This window comes from Mytilus trossulus, chromosome 4 (genome assembly GCF_036588685.1).
Source record: "Mytilus trossulus isolate FHL-02 chromosome 4, PNRI_Mtr1.1.1.hap1, whole genome shotgun sequence".
In the NCBI taxonomy this organism is placed as follows: Eukaryota; Metazoa; Mollusca; class Bivalvia; order Mytilida; family Mytilidae; genus Mytilus; species Mytilus trossulus.
This window is the reverse complement of record NC_086376.1, coordinates 36,600,153-36,624,262: the sequence shown is the minus strand read 5'-3', so window position 1 is coordinate 36,624,262 and position 24,110 is coordinate 36,600,153. Positions and strand designations below refer to the sequence as shown.

Sequence of the window (24,110 nt, the reverse complement as noted above, 5' to 3'; positions counted from 1 at the left end):
TATAAAGAAATAAATTGGGAAAGTTTATCAAATAAAACATGCAAGTTATACACTGTTTACACTAGGGACTATACTCGTAGACAACGAAAAGCCAAAGGATGATAACTGTGTCCTTAGACCATATGACTGTTTTATTTGGGCAGATCATTAGATTCATCTGGCACCATATAAGTGCTAATTCGACTTCAAGTAAACTTACCATTCCAAATCCTATTCTTTTAGTATCTAACCAGCATGGAACACCACTAGCTGTTAGAAAACTTGCCATATCTCTGGGATCTGGTGTGTAAGCATAGGCCTGAGGTTCCGATCTGAAAATTAAATACAATACATGAGTTCTCATTTGAGAGAAAAGACATATTGGATTGATTTTTTTATGAGACAAAACTCCTATTATTTTATAGGAAATAACCATTTAATAAAGAAAGAACAGCTATTTTCACATTTTGATAGCTCCACAATAGACTTTAGCCCTAATAAAATATCAAAATCAAGACAGCTCCTCTATGTATAAAACATGTAGTATGATTGGCAATTGAACAAGGTACCAGCATATTCTAATGGTTGAGGAGGTTACCAACAATAGGTCACCATATACAGCTGTCAACAATGAGCAAAACCTATCCTACATATATACTGTAAATTCAGAAATTATTGCGTGCATTTATTATTGCGAATTTGTCATTTTAAAGTTAAATGCGATTTTAATTTTTATAATTTTGAGAAAAGTCATGCTTAATTCAGTTAGATATTTACAAAATGCGAGTTTTAATTATTGTGTTTACAACTCTGTCGCATTATTCGCAATAATAAAAAAACTCACAATAATTTCTGAATTTACAGTAGTAAGCTACAAAAGGCCCATGCAGGCATGACAAAATAGAAAACATTTGAAACAAACAAAAAAACAGTCTTAATATAGGATCAAATAGGAAACAATTTGAAAGTGAAAACCAACTTCCTGATTTATGCTCATAATATTTAACTAAAAAACAAATATATCAACTTTTGTGACATTCTCCAATAATTATCAGTTATTGTTACTTAGTCATTTCAATCATCGAAATCCTCTCAAGGAACCAAAAAAGATAGCAATAACATGGACTGAAAAAATGTTCATCTAAAATAGAATTACTTACTTAGTTCCAAGTTCTACAGCATCTTTGGAATTTTTCCAGCAATAGCTTATAAAACATGGTGGACTTTCATTGGACACTTCTACAGAGTATATCTCTTTTACTTTCAATAACAGTTCTTCCATCTTATTTGTAAACACTGATTTCTTTGAGTCAATCATGTTTACAAAGACCTGTCAACATAAAACAATCACTTTGTTAACAAGTGAAACTGCGAGCTACTGCTCACTGATGATACCCCCGCCGCAAATGGATAATATTAATAGTGTAAAAATATGCAAATGTTCCGTAAACAGGCAGTTGTCGAGTGATGAATCTGAAAACGCATCACACGGTATAGCTGACTTATATAAATCCTGAAACCAATTTTTAGAAATCCTTGTATTGTAGTTCCTGAGAAAAATGTGACGAAAATTTTCAACTTGGCTATCATGTGTAAAATCATACAAGTGTTTGGTAAACAGGAAGTTGTCAAGTGATCAATCTGAAAACGCATCATACAGTATAGTTGACTTAGATAAACCCTGAAACCAAATTTCAGAAATCCTTGTATTGTAGTTCCTGAGAAAAATGTGTTGAAAGTTTCATGGGACGGACTGACTGACGGACAGATGGACAGACAGACAGAGAGGTAAAACAGTTTAACCCCCTTTTTTGAAAGCGGGGGTATAATAAGGTTTTTCTCATATTCAGTAAGACTGAAAAAGATGTGCTAACCAAAAGTATAAATCACTTTGTAAACATATACTTCCAAGAGTCAACCCCGTTAATAGATAAAACATTTTTAAATGCATATTTCTTGAAAATTCACAAATAAAATTTCATAAACATATCATTATTCACATTTTGCACATTATTTTCTATTTGCCATATATAATCTTAATTCTGAGAATACTTACAACATCTGAGACCAGTAGTCCCAGGGCACTTTTCTTCCATTCATGGTCTGGTCCAACAGCAACCAGAATAAATGGTTTCCTGAGTGTGGTTTTGGCAAACTTAAACATATTACAGCAGGTCTGGTCACTGACATAGTTGTTGGATATAAATGCCACAAATATAGAAGAATCAATCAGAGACTTGGCCATAAGGTCGGTAGAATATTTTTTTCCAGCCTCCGGGTAGTAGCTGTCAATTCAAAAAGACATTATATTAAACCATGTTTAACAAAAAACAACAAGTTAAACTACCAGTCATATGTTGGAAATTTAAAAAAAAAATCAAGATAATGCACACTTCTGGAATATGTAAAATCATTCATGTAAAATGATAAAAAAGATACTATCTTGATAACTGTAAAAGATTGAAGATGGACAAAGATAATGTTGTATATTAAAAATTTCACAAAAATCAACAAATCATGATCTAAAATCTTAAAGTTTTGTGAAAAGATTCTGAATTTTAAAATCCTGATAATATATGTACACATATTGTGAAAAATTAAAAGTATGACAACTGTAAGACCAGTTAGGACAAAAATTGTTTACCCAATTTGTACAAAGGGTTAAAACTTCTAATTGCTTGGACATAAATATTGTTTTTAACTGTACATGTTAACTAACCATTTATAGTTTTCTTTCAATAATTCCTGTTTAACATCTTCAGGGTGAATGACATTTGATTTATCCTTTGGTGCATCTAGTTCACAGTATGATATAAATATATCTGTAATAAAAAAAAACAATACTTACTGCACTATAACCTAGAACTCAGATAAAACAATCTCAAAGATTTACATGAAAGTATTCACAGAACCTCAACCAGTAACTAAGAATATGTTATAGACTGATTATTGAAGCTGAGAGTAATAGATTAAACCCTTCTCAACTTGTTTGTGGTCATATCCCATATTCAAGCATGGAATATATAGAGTTAAAAATAAATTGAGAATGTGTTTATGTGCCATAGATGCTCCTGCTTGTAAATATGCAGGAGTCAACACCCACAAAGAGATGCAGGAATTCATGAATTTATGGAGCTATAAAATCAAAGATTGACATCTGCAAATGTTTAAAAACATAACTGTTAATCCTAATCTAATACAATTGCTAATTTCTGCCTGATTTATGAACTTTTAGATTAACAGAAAAGTCAGCTGGGATCATGTAAATCTTAAATTTTATCCATTCAAAATACATATGATATTTTGATCTGTGATTGGTGGTCATAAGCATTGTATATAAATTTTATAACATTTGGTTAGACCAAATTAAAGTAAAAGGATGGAAAAACAATTTTGAGGATGTTTGGTACATTTTTTATAAAAGGACACACCAGACGGACAGACATTGGTAACACTTAACCTATTCCTAGTAGCAGGGGTATAATAAAAAGTTAAAATAAATACCTTTCTTTTTTCTTTCTATTTTAAATACAATTATTGCAATGGATAAAAGCCTGCACAAGAAAAACAAACTGGCATACAGTTCAAAGAATACAAAGTTAACAATAAGTGTACCTAGTGTCTTTCCTTGTTCAAACTCCATAAGATCATTAACAGCATGAGCTAAATGTATATCATAATCCTGGGTTGTATCTGGTGGCATAATAGCTAAAAAATATATAAAAGTAAAGTTTAAAATTGTACAAACTATTTAACTGCCTCGCTGTTTGTAGAAATCAACTATAAAAGAAGAAAAATGTTGTATGTATTTTCACTGTAGCATGTTTTCATTTAAATGGGAAAACATATCAAATGCAATTAAAATATGAAACACAACAATAATGCACATGTTGCCACTCTAAGTATGCCCCCAATATAATAAATTCAAAGTAAAGACAAACAAGAAGTAAATGTTCAAAAGTTATAACTCATTACTGCCAAGTTGTTGACCACAATGAAATCATTCTGTTCAGTATTACATGTACTGGAAAAACAAATTCATTTCACATATTGAAAAGTTAAAAGTAATCACAAATCAAAAGAATGTATATGACAGATTCAAACAGTGCTCACACGTTACAATTCATCACTTTAAAACTGGTGACCTCATATGAAGTAATTCTGTTCATTAAAACCTGAGAATAAGAGTGGTGGAAATATTTATTGGATAAACAGACAAACAGACTTGAAGACAAGGCAAATGCACATTAGCCCTTACTCCAAGAATGGGGTAAAATGTATAGTAATTAAAACTTATTTCTTTTTAATATTGAATTTAATTTTTATAATGCAGAGAAATTATAAGTTTCTTTTAATTTTAATTTTTTTTTTTAAATCAATAGATCCCTTATAATAGGCCTATACCAAACGACCATTCTATCAGTAAACCATTGATGTCTTTAATGACACAAATCTGTAACTTTACTCTTGAGATTTGAAACAGAAACAATCAATATATGAATCTATGAGCAATTTTAATACTGATCTATTATCAGTCTGTTAAACGTCCAGTGGAAATTATAACAAACATTTTCAATAGGGGAACATATTAATGTGTTATGAATATGAACTCCTGTTTTGTATTAAACCAACAAGAAAGGTGAGATTTTAATATGCCAGTTCTTAAGGTAACCAGGTAACAGTCTGCAGTTATACATGTCAGCCTATTCAGACATATAGTTCTAAATCAGAGCCAACCCTTCTTTGTACTTACTATACATTATACTTAATACCAACCAGTCCAGTGATTTAAACCACAAGCTCACCCAACTCATGGCAAGCATGATACATTGAAAGTAATGAGGTAAGTTGAGTTTAAAAAACAAGAATGTGTCCAAAGTACATGGATGCCCCATCTGCACAATTTTTTTCTATGTTCAGTGGACTGTAAAATTGGGATAAATACTCTTATATGGCATTAAAATTGGAAAGATCATGTCATAGGGAATGTGTTTACTAAGTTTCAAGTTGATTTGGACTTCAATTTCATTATAAACTACCTCAACCAAAAACTTTAACCTGAAACGGGACAGACGGACAAATGGACAAACAAATGAATGAACAAAAAGACACATGAACAGACCAGAAAACATAATGCCAATAAAGGGAGCATAAAAAGGGATTTAATATTGTGGCACTTACATTGTAAATCTCCTACGGATATTGTATGGAAATATTTCAAACACTGTAGGAATGGAGCTTGTAAATCTAATGCTCTTCTTATCATAGAGGCTGTAAACATGTGGGGATCTCTCTTCATCTAAAAATAGATTTATCTATAATTAGTATCTGGAAATATAGTTTGCACTATATTAGCGCAGCCATTTTTTTCTATTGTATTAAACATGCAAAATGGAGCATGTATATTCCCAACTATTCTAATAAAAAAATAAATCAATTCAGTACATGTAACAAATTGAAAAGCTCTTTCTACTTAAAAGTATAGGTACAATGCTAATCGTCCACAAGTTACACAGCAAATGCTGGAGATTTCATTGAATCAATGAAAATAATTCAACAAAGTATGATTTAAAATTTAATGGTGCAAACTTATTGTTCTATCACCTTTACTTTGTTTTAGACAGCTTTTTCCATAATTCTAATCAGAGTGATATTTCTAACTACATGTATTTGGTAAAGTTTGAAATAGATCAGTGAAGATATTTTCTTTTTAATCTGTAAAATACTATTTGTAATTTATGCTGGTTAGAGAGAACGGCTACTGTATAACAAAAGTATGTCAAAATTCTTCAAAATTTTAATTAAACACATATTTTTGGTTGTAAAATCATTTATTTTGTCCTTAAAAATCAATATCCAGGCTGTATGTGATGGAGAGATTTTATTTTTTAAGTAAGGGGGGTACACAAGTATGCAGGTTAAGAAGTAAGATTTCTCCTGCTTGTAGAAGGCAATCAGTTCAATTTGCTTTTTGGTTTCATTGTGTTATAGCATTTTATACTAAGGAAGAGTGTATTAGAATAGATAGTAAAAGATAGTGAGAATTTATAGAGTGAAACAGAATGAGAAACTGTAAGCATTGATGTGAAATACAAAGTGACAGAAAATATAAGTCAACCTACAAAATGTGTGACATGCAGTAACTTACACCTAAATTTGTTGAAGACTGAAATTTACAGATAGTGAACTACAGTTCAAGATATCACCTTTTATGTTATCTGGAGGATATTATTGCCTAAGTAACTGATGAATTTTAAAATTATATTCTTAATTTAACTGGTTATTTGTCCTTCTTAAAACTTTTAAAATAGTTATTATGTTTTATTTTATTATGTTTTCATGTTAAATGTGAATAATACTGTGATAATAAGGGTACTGCATGTACAAATAACATATATATATGTTTGTGATTGTTTTTACCAAAACATACTTTTCTCACTGTGTGAAGACACATTGGTGGCCTTCCACTGTTTTCTATGGTTTGGTTATTGTCTCTTTTCTCTTTGACACATTCCCCATTTCCATTCTCAATTCTATCTAATTGTTTAACTTTTTTTGAATAGCAAAAGGACACACATATCATTCATTAATTTCAAACTTACAAGGTTATTACAGTCTGGACACGGTACACTGAAGTCGTACCTAACACCATGGAACGATTCATTTATCAATGCTTCAAACACTTCATGGACCAAGAATAGAATGTTCTCAGGACGTGGACCTTGTACCTTCACAACCATCTCGGTGTCCCTGAAAAAAATATATATTAAGTAGTGCCTTTCAAATTTTCATTAAAAATAAACCAAAAAAGATATCATTTTGGAACTTTTAATTTTCCCTTGCCAATAATGTGTATTATACTTTCCTGTTGAAACAATGCACCAGATACTTCTTTCACAGAAGTAGATCTCTAAAATATTCAAAACTCATTTTGATTAAATATTCAAAACTCATTTTGATTAACAGTTAAAAGATAGGAGTCAATTGTACTTCTTTAAAATTGAGTAGAATTGTATCAATGAATGTGAAAAAGTATGATATCAAAAACTTACTTATTTTGGTGAAGAAGAGCAATATGTTCATTCTTTCTGAGAAAAGATCCCCTCTTCCAAATAATAGCACTGTCTGAAAACTCTTGTAATCTAACCTAAAATAGATCAATGCTCCAAGTGTATATTAAGAAATCAAATAGGAAAATTAACATAAATGTATGTTGACTGTTTCATTGAATAAAGGTTGCTTAATTTCCAGTGATCAACAATGATGATGAATACATTAAATCATTTATGTACATAACTGCATCTTAAGAATTTATTGCAAAGAAAACACTGCTAAAACAAATATAAAAAATGTAGAGTCTTATAACAACAACACTTTAGGGACTGCTGCAGAAATTCATTGATCGACATGTTTCAGTGCCTAGGGCATCATCAAAGGATAAAAACAATACATACAATCTTACCTGAGCTCTGTTGAAAAGACCTGCTGGGAGATATTCAAAGTGATACAACATCTTTGTTTCTTTGTAGTCAGACTCCTTCTTGATCTCAGGCCATGGAATCTACAGACACGCAAGTTACAGAAATCATAAAAATATGGATAACATAGAAAATTTTGCTTCATATTTAAGGAAGACAAAAATATTCTTAAAATTTTCTCCCTGAATTTGAAATTATAAAGAAAATGCATTTTCTTCAATATTCAAATTAGGTCAATTTGTTTTAATCATATTTTCAAAACAGTAATTTTTTTAATATTAAAATTTTTTTTTCTAAAAGTTTTTGCACTGAACAATTATCTACTTGATTTTTAATTTAATCAGGTTATATGAATGTCACAATGAATAAATTTTCCACTAGTTAATCAAGAATGGATTTTACATACCTCAGGCTTTTTCTCTGGCAGAAGACAGGGAACCAAGTTGACTTTTTCATTGGTCAGTTTAAAGGTCAGGTCATACTCCTCAGTGAGCTGTAGTAACCAGAAGTGGATATCAATTGGATATCCTTTCCACACTTTTCCTATGTCTTCATGTTTCAGCTTTCCCTCCTGAAGTGTAAATGTAACTTAAATTTAAAAGCCTACTCTAAAGACACCAGGCCTTGACGGCATAAAACTTTGGTCAGTGCTTGGAGCACAAAAATCATGCTCGAAACATGAAATCCAGCAATTTAATTGGTTGAATTACGAGTCTGAGTACAAATTTTTTTATGACTGTGAGGCCAGGTCTAACTTGACACCTACAAGAACCTAAACCTGGGATCTTTTGTTTAACATTTGGCAACAGAGTAACAATATTCAATAAGTATTCATGAAGGACGTACTCCCCTAAATCTATATTCAAGTGATAAAGCAGTTTCAACTTTACATTTACATTAAAAGTTTGATGTCATATTAAATCCTACAAATTTTGCAGAATTTGGATATTTCAACTTATTGGGACTTACAAATAAATGATTATTTTTTTCTGGGAATAAATATGGTATTTTTTTCTAGAAATTAGGACTCGTAGTAATTTTTTCTGGAAATTGCAGACGACACTTCTGCAAATAAATCTCATCATGCTCTGTTGATGTCATACCATATGCAACATATATTTGAATTTTTGACTACCTGAATAAATGACTATTTATTTGACAAATATTTTGCATTCTCTATCAAAATCTATCAACGTAAACTAATTAGCTTATGGTATTCCCTATCGGCTACGGATTTGTTTATTGTGAATTCATTATCATTCTTTGGATACCAATATTCTTTAATGGCTTGGCACAGATGAATAACAAAATTCAATGTTCAATGAATGACAAATTTTCTAAAGGCTTGTATGCAGACCTAGGCGATACCACAAATTAAAACATTTACAAACCTGTAAATTTTCCTTAATCCACGAAAGTATATACCCATGAAAATAAATAAATCAACAGTATAAAATTACCTGAATAGGTGATTCTTTGACAGACACCACTTTGGCCATCACATCTACTATCCACTGAGGGTTTATAACAACTTTTGATTTTAGAACTTCATTTGAGAAATGTTGTACTGATCCTAGATCATGGAGAAACTGGACCGCCTGAGCAACCTACAATAGAAAACATTCTGAAATTCATAAAGGAACAAAATTTCTAAAAAAAACCTCTGTTACATATTTTCATATAACTGATCAGTAAATGATTAGTTATTCATAAAGAAGAACAATAGTTATTGTATAATAATTCGAAGACCAATTCATGTTGCAAAAATTTATTAACCAAAATGAACTGGAACTGATTCTGGGGAAAGTTTTTTTCTCAATAAATAGACACTATTTTCCACCTGCATAAATAGATTGCAATACTCAGATCCAAATTTCCTTTTCAATATTAAAAGCAGCTACATCCATTTTTACCTCTTCTTTCTCCACAATCCCAGAAATATTGGCCATTCTCTCTACTTCACCATATGCAATTAAATTCACATCTTCTTGTCTTTTCCTACAGATAATAACATTACATCAAGATTAGAAAGTTACAATACCATAACAGAAAAAAAAATTTGAAATTTCTTTTTATCATTACCCAAAATAAATATATGCACAACTGAAAAGTATTTCATTTTCTTATCATAATTGTGAATTCAAATCCAAAAAGTAGCAGATGCGTTCTACTTCAATCTTAACTGACTAGAGTTACAAAATGCAATCGTTTTACCTTAAAATAATATTTTCCATATCTAGATAGGCTGCAGGAATCTTCTCTCCCATATAGTCTTGTTTCAAGGTCACTTTCAGTAGGTTAGATTTCAACTCTTCAATTCCCTGTTAAAGTATTAAATTTGTTTATAAAAACTTCAGTTCTACATATGTAGATATTTTTGCTTTAAAAATTACCATTAAAGAAAATTTGGTTAATAAGCAGGGAATTTTTCATAGACCATTCAATAAATTGCATTTTCATTATTCATAATTATTTAAAAACAGTCATGAAAACAATAAATATATTCAGCAATATAGAGTTCAATTTATTTTTATCACACATGCTTTTAACATGATCATTTATTTTTACACAGTGCATTGTTTTGACTAAACACACAACAAATTTCGCTTATGTTGAGTGAATAATAGTGATGTTTATTATCCATTTAAAAGAAAAACCTTGTTCAAATTTGAAATTTAGAATGGACACCATTTGTCTAAAACAAGAAATAAGTAAGCAGCAGATAAGAGAACCAAATTCATGAGACTCTCAAAGGGGGTCTCATTGGGGGGTTCTGATCCCGGATCCTGCTTTCTGTTTTGTCAGATACCTGTATCCCGCTTACACTATTTAGGTAAGCAATTTTCATTTTTTTGTAATTTCCTGTGTCCTGCTAGACTTCATTTCCTGTTTTCCTGGAACAATAATTTTACTTTCACATATCACGCTACCAAAGGCAATCCCGTGTCTTACTTAGACCCCAATGAGAACCACCTCAAAGACAATCCCAGAGACTTGATATGTCTGAAATGTGTTCTAGAAGCTATTCAACAAAAAACTTTGAAAAAAATAGTTCAACACAAGATTTTGGTTCAATGTGGGGAAAAACAGAATTTTCACTAAAAAATCCTACTTGCTTTTTAGTTTCAGAGGACCGGTAGTGTAATTTAACAAAATCAATTGATTGCTTCAATTTGGTATTCCATACTGTAAATTGCTTTCCATAGATCTGTTCAAAGTGTATGTAATTGTGTGACTTACCTGTCCAGTGAATGAACTGACAAAGAAGAACCCTTCAATCTGTGGATAGGTAGCCATCATTTCCTCCATAGGTATTTCTGCTTTAGGCACCTGTTCCAAGCAAAATATTTTTGTTTTTAAAATTACTTAATATTTTTATATTTTATAACAGTGATATTACTTATGCTGAAAGAAAGACCATCAAATACGGATAGGAAAATATTTTTGTTCAAATCCGCCTGTTTAGTTAATATTTATCTTAACTTACATACAATTATGCATGGTATAATTTCAAGTATGGAAGTATCATACATTAAAAAAATGTTTTCATTCATAGTCAGTTAGTTGCTGTATCATTAGTAGAAGTTGCAAATTTTACTTTGTCATTGTCATTGATATGTTAAATATATGTGATTCAAACAAATACAAAATTGAATCATAGTCATTTGTTCACAGAGCTGTGGGCAATTACCGGTAAATACTGTATAACTATTTCTGTTTATCCATAATACATATGATCAGGGACAGATTTAGGGGGCCGGTCCCCCCCCCTTTGGAAAAAAATGTGCTTGCTTATATAGGGAATCACTGAAGCCTGACTGGAGTGGGGCCCCCTCTTAGGCAGTCAGTGGGCCCCGACTATGAAAATTTCTTGATCCGCCACTGATGATAATAATATTACTTTTAATCTTTTACACATCACCTTTTGCAAATTCAATACTTCAGTAAACATACAACAGTGTACAAAGGAATATTTTTATGGCATAATGTGCATACAGAAATATTTATGACTTGATGACCAGAGCATTGCTTGACCTCATTCAATAGATTCTGTCTCAGATCCTAAATGCATACCTGGTCCATGTGTGTTCCAACGATAAAAATAGGTGCCTTGCTAGCATGAACACTAATAGAACTCAGCCAGAAATTGAGTCCTGCATGTTCCTGTCCAAGTCTTACATTCCACAACAAAAGGTACACAGCTCTGTCAGACAGGAAAAACTGAAAAGAAATAAATATTTTCTTATTCATTATAAGATCATTTCCTTATTCTGTTTGCTTGATTTATCTCCCTTATACAAGCGGTCTTCAATGCAGCATAATATCATACAGACAAAACAAAAATCACAGTTATCTCCCTTATACAAGCTGTCTTCAATGCAGTACAATATCATACAGACAAACAAAAATCACAGTTATCTCCCTTATACAAGCTGTCTTCAATGCAGCATAATATCATACAGACAAAACAAAAATCACAGTTATCTCCCTTATACAAGCTGTCTTCAATGCAGTATAATATCATACAGACAAAACAAAAATCACAGTTATCTCCCTTATACAAGCTGTCTTCAATGCAGTATAATATCATACAGACAAACAAAAATCACAGTTATCTCCCTTATACAAGCTGTCTTCAATGCAGTACAATATCATACAGACAAACAAAAATCACAGTTATTAATATCATATTCTAGAGTCTATTTCACAAAAAAACTTAATAAAAAGATTTATCGTGAGTCATGAACAAATCAGTATACTTACGATCAATCGAAGTCCTAGGTTTTTTTGTGAAACCGACTCCTGAATTTCTAAATTTTCAAATTATAATGAAAATGCAAACCGTTGCTTAAATATCTTTATCTTCTAGTACATAAAAGAGACATTTTTGGGGATATACAGTGTATATAAGACTGATCTGAAATTTTACAATATTATCATCTGTAAAACTTGCTGAATTTAAATGTAAAGAGAAGTTGTATTCTATGTACTGAAAAGTATTTCCATGAGTGGGCTCCTAAGTGGGGATATAATTGTTTAAATACCAAATAAAGGAGTAGGGGCAATGAGGCCCTTATTTGGCCCAAAAATTACTGCAAATTTAAAAGTTATCATACATATTCTTAAATAACTGAAAACTTAACTAAGGTATAAGGTTCTAAGAAAAACAAATTAAATTTGACATCTGAAAAAGTTACTGTGGCAACAAATCATGACTTTATTTGCATATTGTGTTAAATTTAGTGATTTTCCTTGTTTTTTCGTCAAATTTTAAGTATATTTTAGATTTAAAAAGTATGTGCGCACCCAAGAAACAACTTCATATTTGGTTAATAAAGCTTCTGTTAAATTATTTTGTTGTTCCTTAGCTGCACAGGATGTTTCCACAACGGAAAGAAAGATAGAAAACTGCATAAATTCTGTATTTCTTCATCATTTTTATGAAAAAAGTACATATTATGACGTAATTGTGACATCATCAGATAAAAATCTTTATGTCTTTCATTTATATTTCTTGACCCTATGCATTTCTTAACATTATGTGCCAATTTGAAATGGTTATCAAACATTTTATATTCTTGGGCCAAAACTAGGCCTCAGTGCCCCTACTCCTTTGCAATGGAAAAATAGTCTTTGCAGAAAAAAAGGAGATGATGTACATGGGACACAGATGATGCTACCTTTTGCATATGGTATAAAGGGACATAACTCAAGAACAGTAGAATTGACACCTCCCAATTTTTTTTTAGATTTGACTTTTGTGGTAATAAGCATTGTGTACAAGTTTCAAAAAGTTTCATTCAGGCATACTTAATTTGGAGCACCAAAACAAAAAAAATCAATATTTTTATTATTTGTAAAAATGACGCCAACAACATACAGACAAGGGTAACACTTCTGGGAAAGGGGCATATCTAAGATAAGTACATAACAATAAAATAGTGATCAATCTCTGATATGAATGAAAGATACACTGGTCGATAGAAACAAGAATGTGTTCCCAGTACACGGATGCCCCACTTGCACTATAATTTTCTATGTTCAGTGGACTGTGAAATTGAGGTCAAAACTCCCATTGGCATTGAAATTAGAAAGATCATATCATAAGGAACATATGTACTAAGTTTCAAGTTGATTGGACTTCAACTTCTTCAAAAACTATCATGACCAAAAACTTTAACCTGAAGCGGGACGAATGGATGAACAGTCGAAAGGACATACAGACTAGAAAACATAATGCCCCTCTACTATTGTAGGTGGGGCATAAAAATATATAAGTACAAAAGCAAACTTCACAATTAAACAATAAACATTGTATACCTGGTGAGTATTGTAATAAACTGTCTGTCCAGCAAAGTCCCATACACTGTATTGTACCTTTTCTCCATCATGGTTAACAGTCCATGTACAGATGTCAATACCTATAGTATCAAAATAATAACAGTTCATGTACAGATGTCAATACCTATAGTATCAAAATAATAAGTACTTTCTAGTTACTGATTATATTATTTATTAGCTTGATTGATTGATGTGTGAGGCCAATGACTATAGTTCATATTTTTTTGTGAAGTGTGAAAACAAAGCTACAAAATAAGCCTACATTATTGATTTTAATTACTTATTACATTTTCAAATTAAAAAAAAAATATTGTTAAGAAGTCAATAACAAACTGTTATGAAATTTAATTGAGAAAATTTATATTGACTTAAAATATTGATAGAAGCATGCTAATTTTATGTCAAACCTTTTTAAGTTAAGGGGAAAATGTACATTTGATATTATAAACTTCTACTTTTGATTCATTTTTTTTTTCATGGAATACATTTTTTATGGATTTGGTGAGAAAAAGTTGACAAAAAAAATAAACTTTCAAAGAAATCCAATTTTTTTATAGGCTTATATCCTGAATTTAGCAATACCACAAAATCATATATCCATGAAAAACAAAATATGTCGAATGTTTGCACCTGTCCTATTGAAGTCAGGAATCTGATGTACAGTAGTTGATGTTTGTTTATGTAATATATACGTGTTTCTCGTTTCTCAGTTTTTTTTTATATAGATTAGACCGTTGGTTTTTCCATTTCAATGGTTTTACACAAGTAATTTTGAGGCCCTTTACAGCTTGTTGTTCGGTGTGAGCCAAGGCTTCGTGTTGAAGGCCGTACATTTACCTATAATGGTTTACTTTTTAAAAATTGTTATTTGGATGGAGAGTTGTCTCATTGGCACTCACACCACATCTTCCTATATCCATTAGGTCTCAGGTTGATGGTTGTCTGATGGTTGATGGACAATCATATTGCATCTTCTAATTTTTATATTTAACATTTATTTTTCTTTATTTGTTTCTAAGCACTTATATTTGTGCTGGTATATGTACTGTAAATTCAGATATAATTGTGTGCATTTATTATTCCAATTTTGACATTTAAGACTCAAATGTGATATTAATTTTTGCAATGTTGACAGGCTTGGGAAAAATCTTGTTTAATTCATAAAAAAAATTTCAAAATTTAAGTTTAAATTAAAGGGATTATAACTTTCTTCCATTTTTCACCACAATAAAAACATCACAATAATTTCAGAATTATAGTTTATGGGACATGCAAACAATACACCTACCATCAGTTATAGCCTGTGCTCCAGTCAAACTTGTCTGGAACTCATTGGTCATCAATGCTTTAGCCAAACTAAAATGATTTAAAATTATGTCAAACCTTTAAGGCGGTACCTAACACTACAGGGAGATAACTTTGTAAAGTCAGCTAAACGTTTTAATTACATTGTGTTGTAAAAGGAATATTAAGCTTCTCAATGATCAAAACTGGTGTTTGTCAAACTGATATATAACCAGTGTATTTTTCTGACAAAACTGTTGGTTCAAAATTTTTGAAATTTTTAAGGAAATTCAAATTTGGAATTTGTTGTGACTGTCATACAAGTGAGAGGTTTAGCTAGCTATAAAATCAGGTTTAATCCACCACTTTCTACATAAAAAAATGCCTGTACCATATCAGTAATATGACAGTTGTTATCCATTCTTTTTATGTGTATGAGATTTTGATTTTACCATTTGACTAAGGACTTTTTGTTTTGAATTTTCTTCAGATTTTACCTTTTTATACACCCATTTACAAAAAAATCAATATCTGATTAAATACCATCATCATAATCAATTTTAAAATTGCTTTTTCTGGATAGATAATATGTTCATATGGAAAATAACTTTCGAAAATGTAATTTTCCCTTTAAAATCGCAAAAGAGTCACCAATACTAATTGTTCAATTGCATAAAAATCCCATATTATTTTTATTGCGTTGAAAACCCATTGGTGGGCTTAAACTGTTCTCTGCTCTTTGGTAGGGTTGTTTTCTCTTTGATATATTCCCAATTTCCGTTCTCAATTTTATTGGTATTACTTCCAATGTATCAAAGAATTTTCTCACAATAATAATTCAAATTTACCATTTTTGTAAATCTGTCAGTTACCTTGTTTTTCCAGCACCACCTAATCCTACAAACATTAACTTTGTCCTTTTACACTCCACTGATCCTGTCATTAAACGACGTAGATAAGCATATATAGTATTGAATCCTCTGTCACGAATCTCTTTGGGAGGTGTCTTCAATAATGTACAGTAAGAAAGGTCCAACCCTGTAGCATAGGAAAGAAAAGCCAATATGAATGATTTATAAGTTATATTTCTTAGGAAAGGTTTAACTCTATAGAACAGGAAAATAGAAAACTTCAATGATTTAGAATACATTTTTGGTCAAATATGTCAACATATGACAATATTTGGATCAGAAAAATTTAGAAAAGATTTACATTTCAAATTATACAGACAACAGATTATTATCATATGCCAAATCTTATTGAAAGCATGCTGACCAACAAATAAAAATAGGTTTGCACTTTTTTGCGCCTGTCTCAAGTCAGGAGCCTCTGGCCTTTGTTAGTCTTGTTTTATTTTAATTTTAGTTTCTTGTGTACAATTTGGAAATTAGTATGGCGTTCATTATCACTGAACTAGTATATATTTGTTTAGAGGCCAGCTGAAGGACACTTCCGGGTGCGGGAATTTCTCGCTACATTGAAGACCTGTTGGTGACCTTCTGCTGTTGTTTTTTTATTTTGTCTCTTTGACACATTCCCCATTTCCATTCTCAATTTTATTGGAGTGTATGTTACTTACTTTTGAGTGGCAGCATGCCACACTGGCCAGCCACTGACAACATATTTGGGTTGTATGATAACACTAATGTTTCTAAATTGCTGAGTTTTTCAATGCCTTCAGGTACATGGACAATGCCTTGGTATTGTAAGTTCAGATATCTCAGATTGGTCAATTCAAAAATCTCCTCTGGAAATCCACTGGGGGCATCATCCTCTGTTAAAATAAATAATGATCTTTCATGCTTATTCTTTTATAAATAATGTAAATTAAGAAATTAGTGCTTGCATTTATTATTGCAATTTTGTCATTTTAGACTTTAACACAATTTGAATTTCTGTGATATTGAAAAAAAATCAAAATATGAGTTTATAAATTATTTCGAAATATAACCCTGTTGCATTTTTGCAAGAATTTCTGAATGTACAGTATGAGATACAACAGGAACATGTGCCCATAGGACAACATGCCCCTCTTCCTTTGTAACATTTTCATGTACAGTGAAGCGGCAAATTCAGGTCAAATCAAAGTTTTGACATGTTTTTTTTTACTATTATATCATCATGACCAAATGTACTAAGTTTCAAATTGCTGTGACTTCAACTTCATGGTTATCTTCATGAACTACTTGAAATGGGAGGGGTAGTTAAATACAAAAAATGTAATGCCTCCTCATTATCATATATAGTTGGGCCTTTAAAATTTTTTAAGAAATTCACTAAGGTGCAATGAATTCCATTGAACACAGTTGAAAAGTTTGTTTATTTAATTCAGATCAAATTTTTAATCCTTGATGACCTTGTTGATATTTTTTCAATTAACCTCAAGGTCATTTTGAAATTCTCACCAGGTGGTTCTTTTCCTTTGTATCCAAATCTTGGGAAAATGTTGAATAATGTAGCATTCACATTTCCCATCTCTTTATGGTCAAGGACGTTGTTAGCATCAAGGTCAAAATTCTGAAACAGCTTCATTTTGTCCTAAGAAATAAACATGCATTGGCCTGAAATTATTCATTAATCAGAAAAGAATACAGTTTAAAAATTGTAAGAATTCAAGAACCTTCGTGAGCATGACCACATAACCTAACACCCCTAATTTTTCAATGGGCAAACAAAATATCACCAGATCTATAAGTTCAAAGACTCATAACTGCTACAAAAGTCAACTGATAAAAACTTCTTGTCGATATGCACATCTAAAAGTAAATCATAACTATCTATAATCTACAGAGTTTTGTTGTGTTGATTCAAAGAAGTTGAGATGACAAACTGTTGCAGCAGTAAATTAACATGATTAAGGTCAAAATTCTATTTGCAAATGAGCATAAATTCTTATATTGGAGAAATAGAACATGCTTTTAGGAGCTTATGTTTCATAATTTCCTGTCTTGCCTGTCAATTTGAACATAGGAAAAGAAAGACATCAAAATTTAAAGTCATAAGAAACCTCAAATTAAAAAAAATTATGCATATGTTTTTTATAACTAAATAGATAGTTTTCGTAATACAACTTATGGATATATACTTTTTTCTGAGGAAAATTCTTTAACTTGTCCACATTTAGAAGAAGTTTACTTATTTTTCATTGCTTCCTTCCAGGAAGCAATTCGCCGACATAATTTCCGTATGCATAGTGACCTGAGCGTAACCCTCTTCGTAAAAATCCGGTGATCGCAATACGCATGGATCTGTCATTAAAATAAAACAATTATCTGATTGTACATGTAAAACACATGCTCAATACCCATGCTTTTTGTTATTTGTTTACTATAAGGTGACAATCCGTAAACTTCAGCTTCAAAACACGGCATTTAATGAGCAGCCATATTTGTTAAATCATAACAGACACAGAGAGAAAAAAATGACGATTAAATGATATATTTGCGTAAAAAATGATAAATTCGTGCACAGAGGACTAAGTTTATGATATATACATGCATTGGTTCAAGAATTGGATAAACATTATTTTTCAACACTCACTTGTTTCATATGACTTTAAGTAAGGACAATGTTTTATTTATTTCGAACTTCTTATTTTGGAGAAATAGAACATGCTTTTAGGAGCTTCTGAACTGGCATGAAAATTAAGATATGACTTTTAATAAACATGATAAAATATGCAATTATTAAATTTTTGAAATCATTTCTAATAAAGATATGCCTCCCCCTCAAATATTACTTGTCTGAATATTGCCAAGGTTTGGCTTTGCTTTTGTAATTTTTTTGTTTAATCAACTTTGTTTTATATTTTGGCCTTCAGCATAACCAAAAAGAGACATTTATTGTCTATAAAATGTGTATCTTGTGTAGTAATATATTGGTATACCTTTAATGTTACTATCACAAACCAATTGGAATTTCCAATAAATTTTTGTTGTTGCAAAAAGCAATTTTATCAAATATAGGCATCACAAAGAAACTGAATTAACCACATAACACCTACCTCATTGTGAGCAGCCAGCCAAGGACCAATACGAGAACTGGACAAGAAATCGTTAAACATCTGCTTGTTTACATATATTCCTTCCTTAAGTTCAAACCACTGAACCCCACCAAGAGACAGATCCATCAGATTTTTTAGTTTACCGATACTTTTCGGTAGATTTGTAAAACAGTTCCCACTAGCATATAACATTTCCAACGGTTCCATATCACCGATGTTTTCTGGTAATGTTGTCAGGAGCATATTGTTCATCATAAGTCTTTTCAATTTGAGTTTTGTCACAACTTTAGGTAAAGCCTCCATTACATTACAGCCGATGTCCAGTCGGTCAAGCTCTGTACAGTTTACAAGACTTTCCGGCAAGTCACTCAAGTTATTGTCAGCTACATCCAATTTTTGTAATAATTTACATGTTCCAATGGAATCTGGAAGTTTCTCCAATAGATTTTCGTAAAACTCTGCTCTTATTAGATAAGGCATAGATGTGAAGAAATCCTCTGGTATTGAAACAAGACCTGATTTTACAATTTTTAAATCCCTGATGAATCTTGAGTAGCCACCAAATTCAATGGGAGATAACTCTACAAAGTCTGCCCTTGACTGGTATGCAGCCTTGTGACCTTGACACAAATGTAAAAGTTTTCCTTCCATCAGAATACTTTCTGTAGCAATCAAAGCTGACTTTTCAGAATCACAAATAAGAGGCTCCAATGTATTCTATAATTATAAAACAATAAAAAATTTAAGATATGCTATAAAGATATAAATGATTACTTAACTTTCCATTATATATACACTAATGATTACTGTGGATTCAATTATTTTTGTTGGTACCAATTTTTGTGGCTTAAGGAAAACTTTCATGTTCTTGGATATCTAATTTTGTGGTTTTGGAGAAGTCTGTATACAAGCCTATAGAAAATTTGTTAACCGTTCAACATTTAATTTCGTGGTTGACCTTTACCCACAGAATCCATGAAAATTGGTATCAACCGAAAAATAATGAATCCACAGTAAAAGATCCTCTTCTACTACAGCAAGTCATTTTGCATAAACCTTAAACATAGCTATATAAAAAAGAAGATGTGGTATGATGCCAATGAGACAACTCTCCACAAGAGACCAAAATGACACAGAAATTAACAACTATAGGTCACTGTACAGCCTTCAACAATGCGCAAAGCACATACTATGTATAGTTATAATCTTTGAGACTGATATGTAAATGATAGATGCCAATCCAAATTTCAATGCTCTAGTATGTTTCTCTACATACATGCAAACAAGATCTGGGTTAAAACAAGAATTGTTACTACCTTTTGAAACAATTTGATAATAGCAAGTGCACAAATTCATCATGTATGCAATCTTTCTGGGAAGTTTCAAAGATCAGGGTTGAAAAATATACAAGTTGATAACCACCATTTGTAAATTTTGCTGAAGATTGACTAATACAAAATGTATAAGTTTTCAAGTCTGGAAAAATGAGAAAAATTTCTCCAACAATTCCATAATAGCAGGTGCACAACTTCATCATATCTGCAATATTTCAGTGAAGTTTATTACAGAATTTAGGTACCAACTTATCCCTGGTCCCCTGCCTGACATCACTTTACTAGAAGCTGGTTTTCGACCACTGTAATAATCACATAAAAAAATTAATAAAAAAATCTTTATACTTGAGGGTGTATTGCTCATGTTTATAAATAAATAAATAGCTTCTTGTGAGGTTGAAGTACCTACCACAAATAATTTCCTTATTTGAGCAGGAAGTTGTCCATTGAATGTGTACTGAAGTCCAAGTTCTAACATCATATCCATGGCAAACAATCTAATAATCTCATGGATACCCTTCTCAATCTATAAAACAAGAAAATTCATCTCAATATAGTTATGTATTTACTTTAGTTGTCGTTTGTTTATGTGGGTCATAAGTGTATCTCATTTCTGTTGTTTTATACAGATTAGACTGTTATATTGGTTTTCTGGTTTGAATGGTTTTACACTAGTAATTTTTTGGGGCTCTTTATAGCTTGCTGTTCTGTGTGAGCCAATGCTCCGTGTTGAAGACCTTACTTTGACCTATAATGGTTCACTTTAACAAATTGTGACAATGATGGAGATTTGTCTCATTGGCACTCATACCACATCTTCCTATATCTTATTAGTAAGAAATTGTTGTCATCTTTTGTATTTTAAGAGAAGAATGTTTCAATGTGGTTCAACATTTTAACAACAACAATCCCTTCAAGCATTGCCTACATGGTTCAAATCCCCAAATATGCCTCAAGGCATAATTTTTAGCAATTGTTTAAAATCATGGCAACTAAATTTAAAAAACTTTTGGAAAATTGTTACTACAATTAATTCTTTTCATGCAATCACTTTTCATAGTTGCATGGTTGGTATGGTGCATAGCATTGAAAAAGCTATAGTATGTACATTTTATTCTATCTAACTAAATAGAATCTTTTTTTCATGTTACATGACGTAATTCAATATAGAGGTTTGATAAAGTATGTGTAACAATGAATGATATCAGATGGCTGATAAGTAACTACTGTGGATTCATTATTACTTGTTGCATACTGTGGATTCATTTATTTTCGTGGATACCAATTTTCGTGGTTTGAGGAAAACTTGCATATTCGAGGATATTTAATTTCGTGGTTTTGGCTAAATCTGCATTCATTTCTTTATTAAATGTGTTATTCGTTGAACATCTAAATTCGTGGTTCTCCTGTACCCACGAAAATTGGTATCCAACGAATATCAATGAATCTACAGTACCAATTTTGGTGGGTTTGGTTGGTACAGATGTAACACGATATCAAATGTTCAATGAATTACAAATCTTCTATAGGCTTTGTACCCAGAAATCAGCAAAACCACAAAATCAAATATCCACAAAAAAAGTTTCCTCAATCCATGAAAATTGATACCCGCGTAAATAAATGAATCCACAGTAATGCCCTTGATTTTAATACTTCACATAATATCTACTTGTATTAACTACAATGTATATAATAATGTTACTTACTAGATTTACATCCATTTGGTCTTTTGTAACCTGCAAATATCTTTGAAAATTGTCTGGAATATGCAACTGCAATAAAGGAAACCAAACAAATAAATATAAATCAACGATAGGGGCCATCTGGAATTTTTAGAATTTTGGCCCAATGTTGAAGACCCAAATATGTTTAAAACCAGGTGCTCCGCAAGGCACAGCTTTATACGACCGCAAAAGTTGAACCCTGAACAGTTGGGGCAAGTATGGACACAACATTCAAGCTTGATACAGCTCTGAATTTGGATTGTGATTAAATAGTTAACACAACATAGGTTTCTGACACAGAATGAATGTGGTCTAAGAACTTAAACTTAAAAACTTTTAAATTGGATATTTACCTATTATTGTCCAATATCCAAAATAAAAATACATGGTTAGATTCAGCATAATTGTATTAAAGAACCCCATGAATTCAATTTTTGTTAAAATCAAAATAAATTTAATCTTAGACCCTTTGGACCTTAATGTGGACCAAATATTAAGAATCTATATACATGGTTAGATTTTGCATATCGAGGAACCCTGATAATTCAATTTTTGATGAAATCAAACAAAGTTTAATTTTGGACCCATTTGGACCCCAATTCCTGAACTGTTGAAACCAAAACACCCAAAATCAATCCCAACCTTCCTTTTGTTTTCTATTTACTTATATTAAAGTTATTGTGCAAAAACCAAGAAAAATGCTTATTTGGGCCCTTTTTGGCCCTTTATTCCTATTCTGTTTGAAACCAAACTCCCAAAATCAATCCAAACCTCCCTTTTGTGGTCATAAACCTTGTCTTAAAATTTCAAAGATTTCTATTAACTTATACTCAAGTTATTGTGTGAAAACCAAGAAAAATGCATATTTGGGCCCTTTTTTGGCCCCTTATTCCTAAGCTATTGGGACCATAACCCCCAAAATCAATTGCAACCTTCTTTTAGTGGTATTGAACTTTCTGTTAAAAATTTATAGAGATCTATTAACTAAAAAAAAGTTATTGTCCGGAAACTTAATGCGTCTTCCGACGACGAGGACATCATACCATTACATGAATAAAAACAGAATTGAAGTGCTTTTCACTGTTTTTAAATTTTTTTTAATTATTTTTGCTTAATGATTTGGTGTCATGAATTGATAAAATACTTACAATTAAAAATTAAAATAGCAGGTGAACAATTTCATAGAATCTGCATGTGCAGCAAAAAGGTTGAATTTTCTAAAGCCCTTTTCAATAAATATTGGATCAACTAATTAATACCAGCAGAAAGTACTAACCCTATGTTTTTGGCATGTGTTATGCTCAATGTTGAAGGCTGTATGGTAATCTGTGTTTTTTTTTATAAAACATCCTTGTCCTTTAGTCTCTTGAAAAAAATGGTCTCATAGATTTCATTAATCCTACATTAGAAGTATTGAACAGATCATTGTAAACCATGCATCCTAGTCAAAAGTATTACAAAAATGCATTACTTGACAATAGTTTATACTTACATAAGGATAGTGTGCTAAGAAGCCATTGCATGCCATTCCTATTATGGTCATACTTTTGTCATCTTTTGATACTGGAAACCCTGGACTGTTAACCATGTGTACCATCTTCTGCAGGTACCAGTCATCTGCAAATCTATCTGTGTTAAAAAAGGAAAAATAAGCACAAGGGCTTTCCAATGTCAAGTCAGCTATCTGTTTTCAATATAATAATCTTTTTATTGCTTTTTTAAAAGTAGAATTAGAATAAAATTTGTCCACAATCCCCTACTTTTCTTTTCAAAATTTTGCTTTTAAAAAATACATTTACTATATCTGTTTGAAATTTTATTCAATACTTGTTAATTGGACACATTATCTCCTGTGGTTTTTCAATATAATAGCATAAGAAACAAAAATGTGTCCATAGTATAAATAATATATATGCCCCACTTGCTCTATCATTTTCTATGTTCAGTTGACAGAGAAATTAATGTC

General features: G+C 31.2%; 1 protein-coding gene across 1 annotated transcript in view; it reads right to left on the bottom strand.

Moving 5' to 3' along the window:
* Positions 1-24,110, bottom strand: part of LOC134715226 (uncharacterized) — an 86,522-nt gene that overhangs the window by 14,470 nt on the left and 47,942 nt on the right. The window contains exons 29-52 of the mRNA XM_063577270.1: positions 23,637-23,773; positions 22,127-22,192; positions 20,830-20,946; positions 19,087-19,803; positions 17,489-17,621; positions 16,663-16,857; positions 15,956-16,121; positions 15,088-15,155; positions 13,779-13,879; positions 11,532-11,678; positions 10,698-10,787; positions 9,672-9,778; positions 9,371-9,455; positions 8,918-9,064; positions 7,864-8,028; positions 7,442-7,540; positions 7,032-7,126; positions 6,582-6,729; positions 5,161-5,278; positions 3,595-3,687; positions 2,699-2,801; positions 2,036-2,264; positions 1,140-1,309; positions 200-311 (exon numbers count right to left, since the gene is read on the bottom strand). Coding sequence (XP_063433340.1) covers positions 200-311; positions 1,140-1,309; positions 2,036-2,264; positions 2,699-2,801; positions 3,595-3,687; positions 5,161-5,278; positions 6,582-6,729; positions 7,032-7,126; positions 7,442-7,540; positions 7,864-8,028; positions 8,918-9,064; positions 9,371-9,455; positions 9,672-9,778; positions 10,698-10,787; positions 11,532-11,678; positions 13,779-13,879; positions 15,088-15,155; positions 15,956-16,121; positions 16,663-16,857; positions 17,489-17,621; positions 19,087-19,803; positions 20,830-20,946; positions 22,127-22,192; positions 23,637-23,773 — 3,608 coding nt within the window. The remainder of the gene's footprint in view (positions 1-199; positions 312-1,139; positions 1,310-2,035; positions 2,265-2,698; positions 2,802-3,594; positions 3,688-5,160; positions 5,279-6,581; positions 6,730-7,031; positions 7,127-7,441; positions 7,541-7,863; positions 8,029-8,917; positions 9,065-9,370; positions 9,456-9,671; positions 9,779-10,697; positions 10,788-11,531; positions 11,679-13,778; positions 13,880-15,087; positions 15,156-15,955; positions 16,122-16,662; positions 16,858-17,488; positions 17,622-19,086; positions 19,804-20,829; positions 20,947-22,126; positions 22,193-23,636; positions 23,774-24,110) is intronic.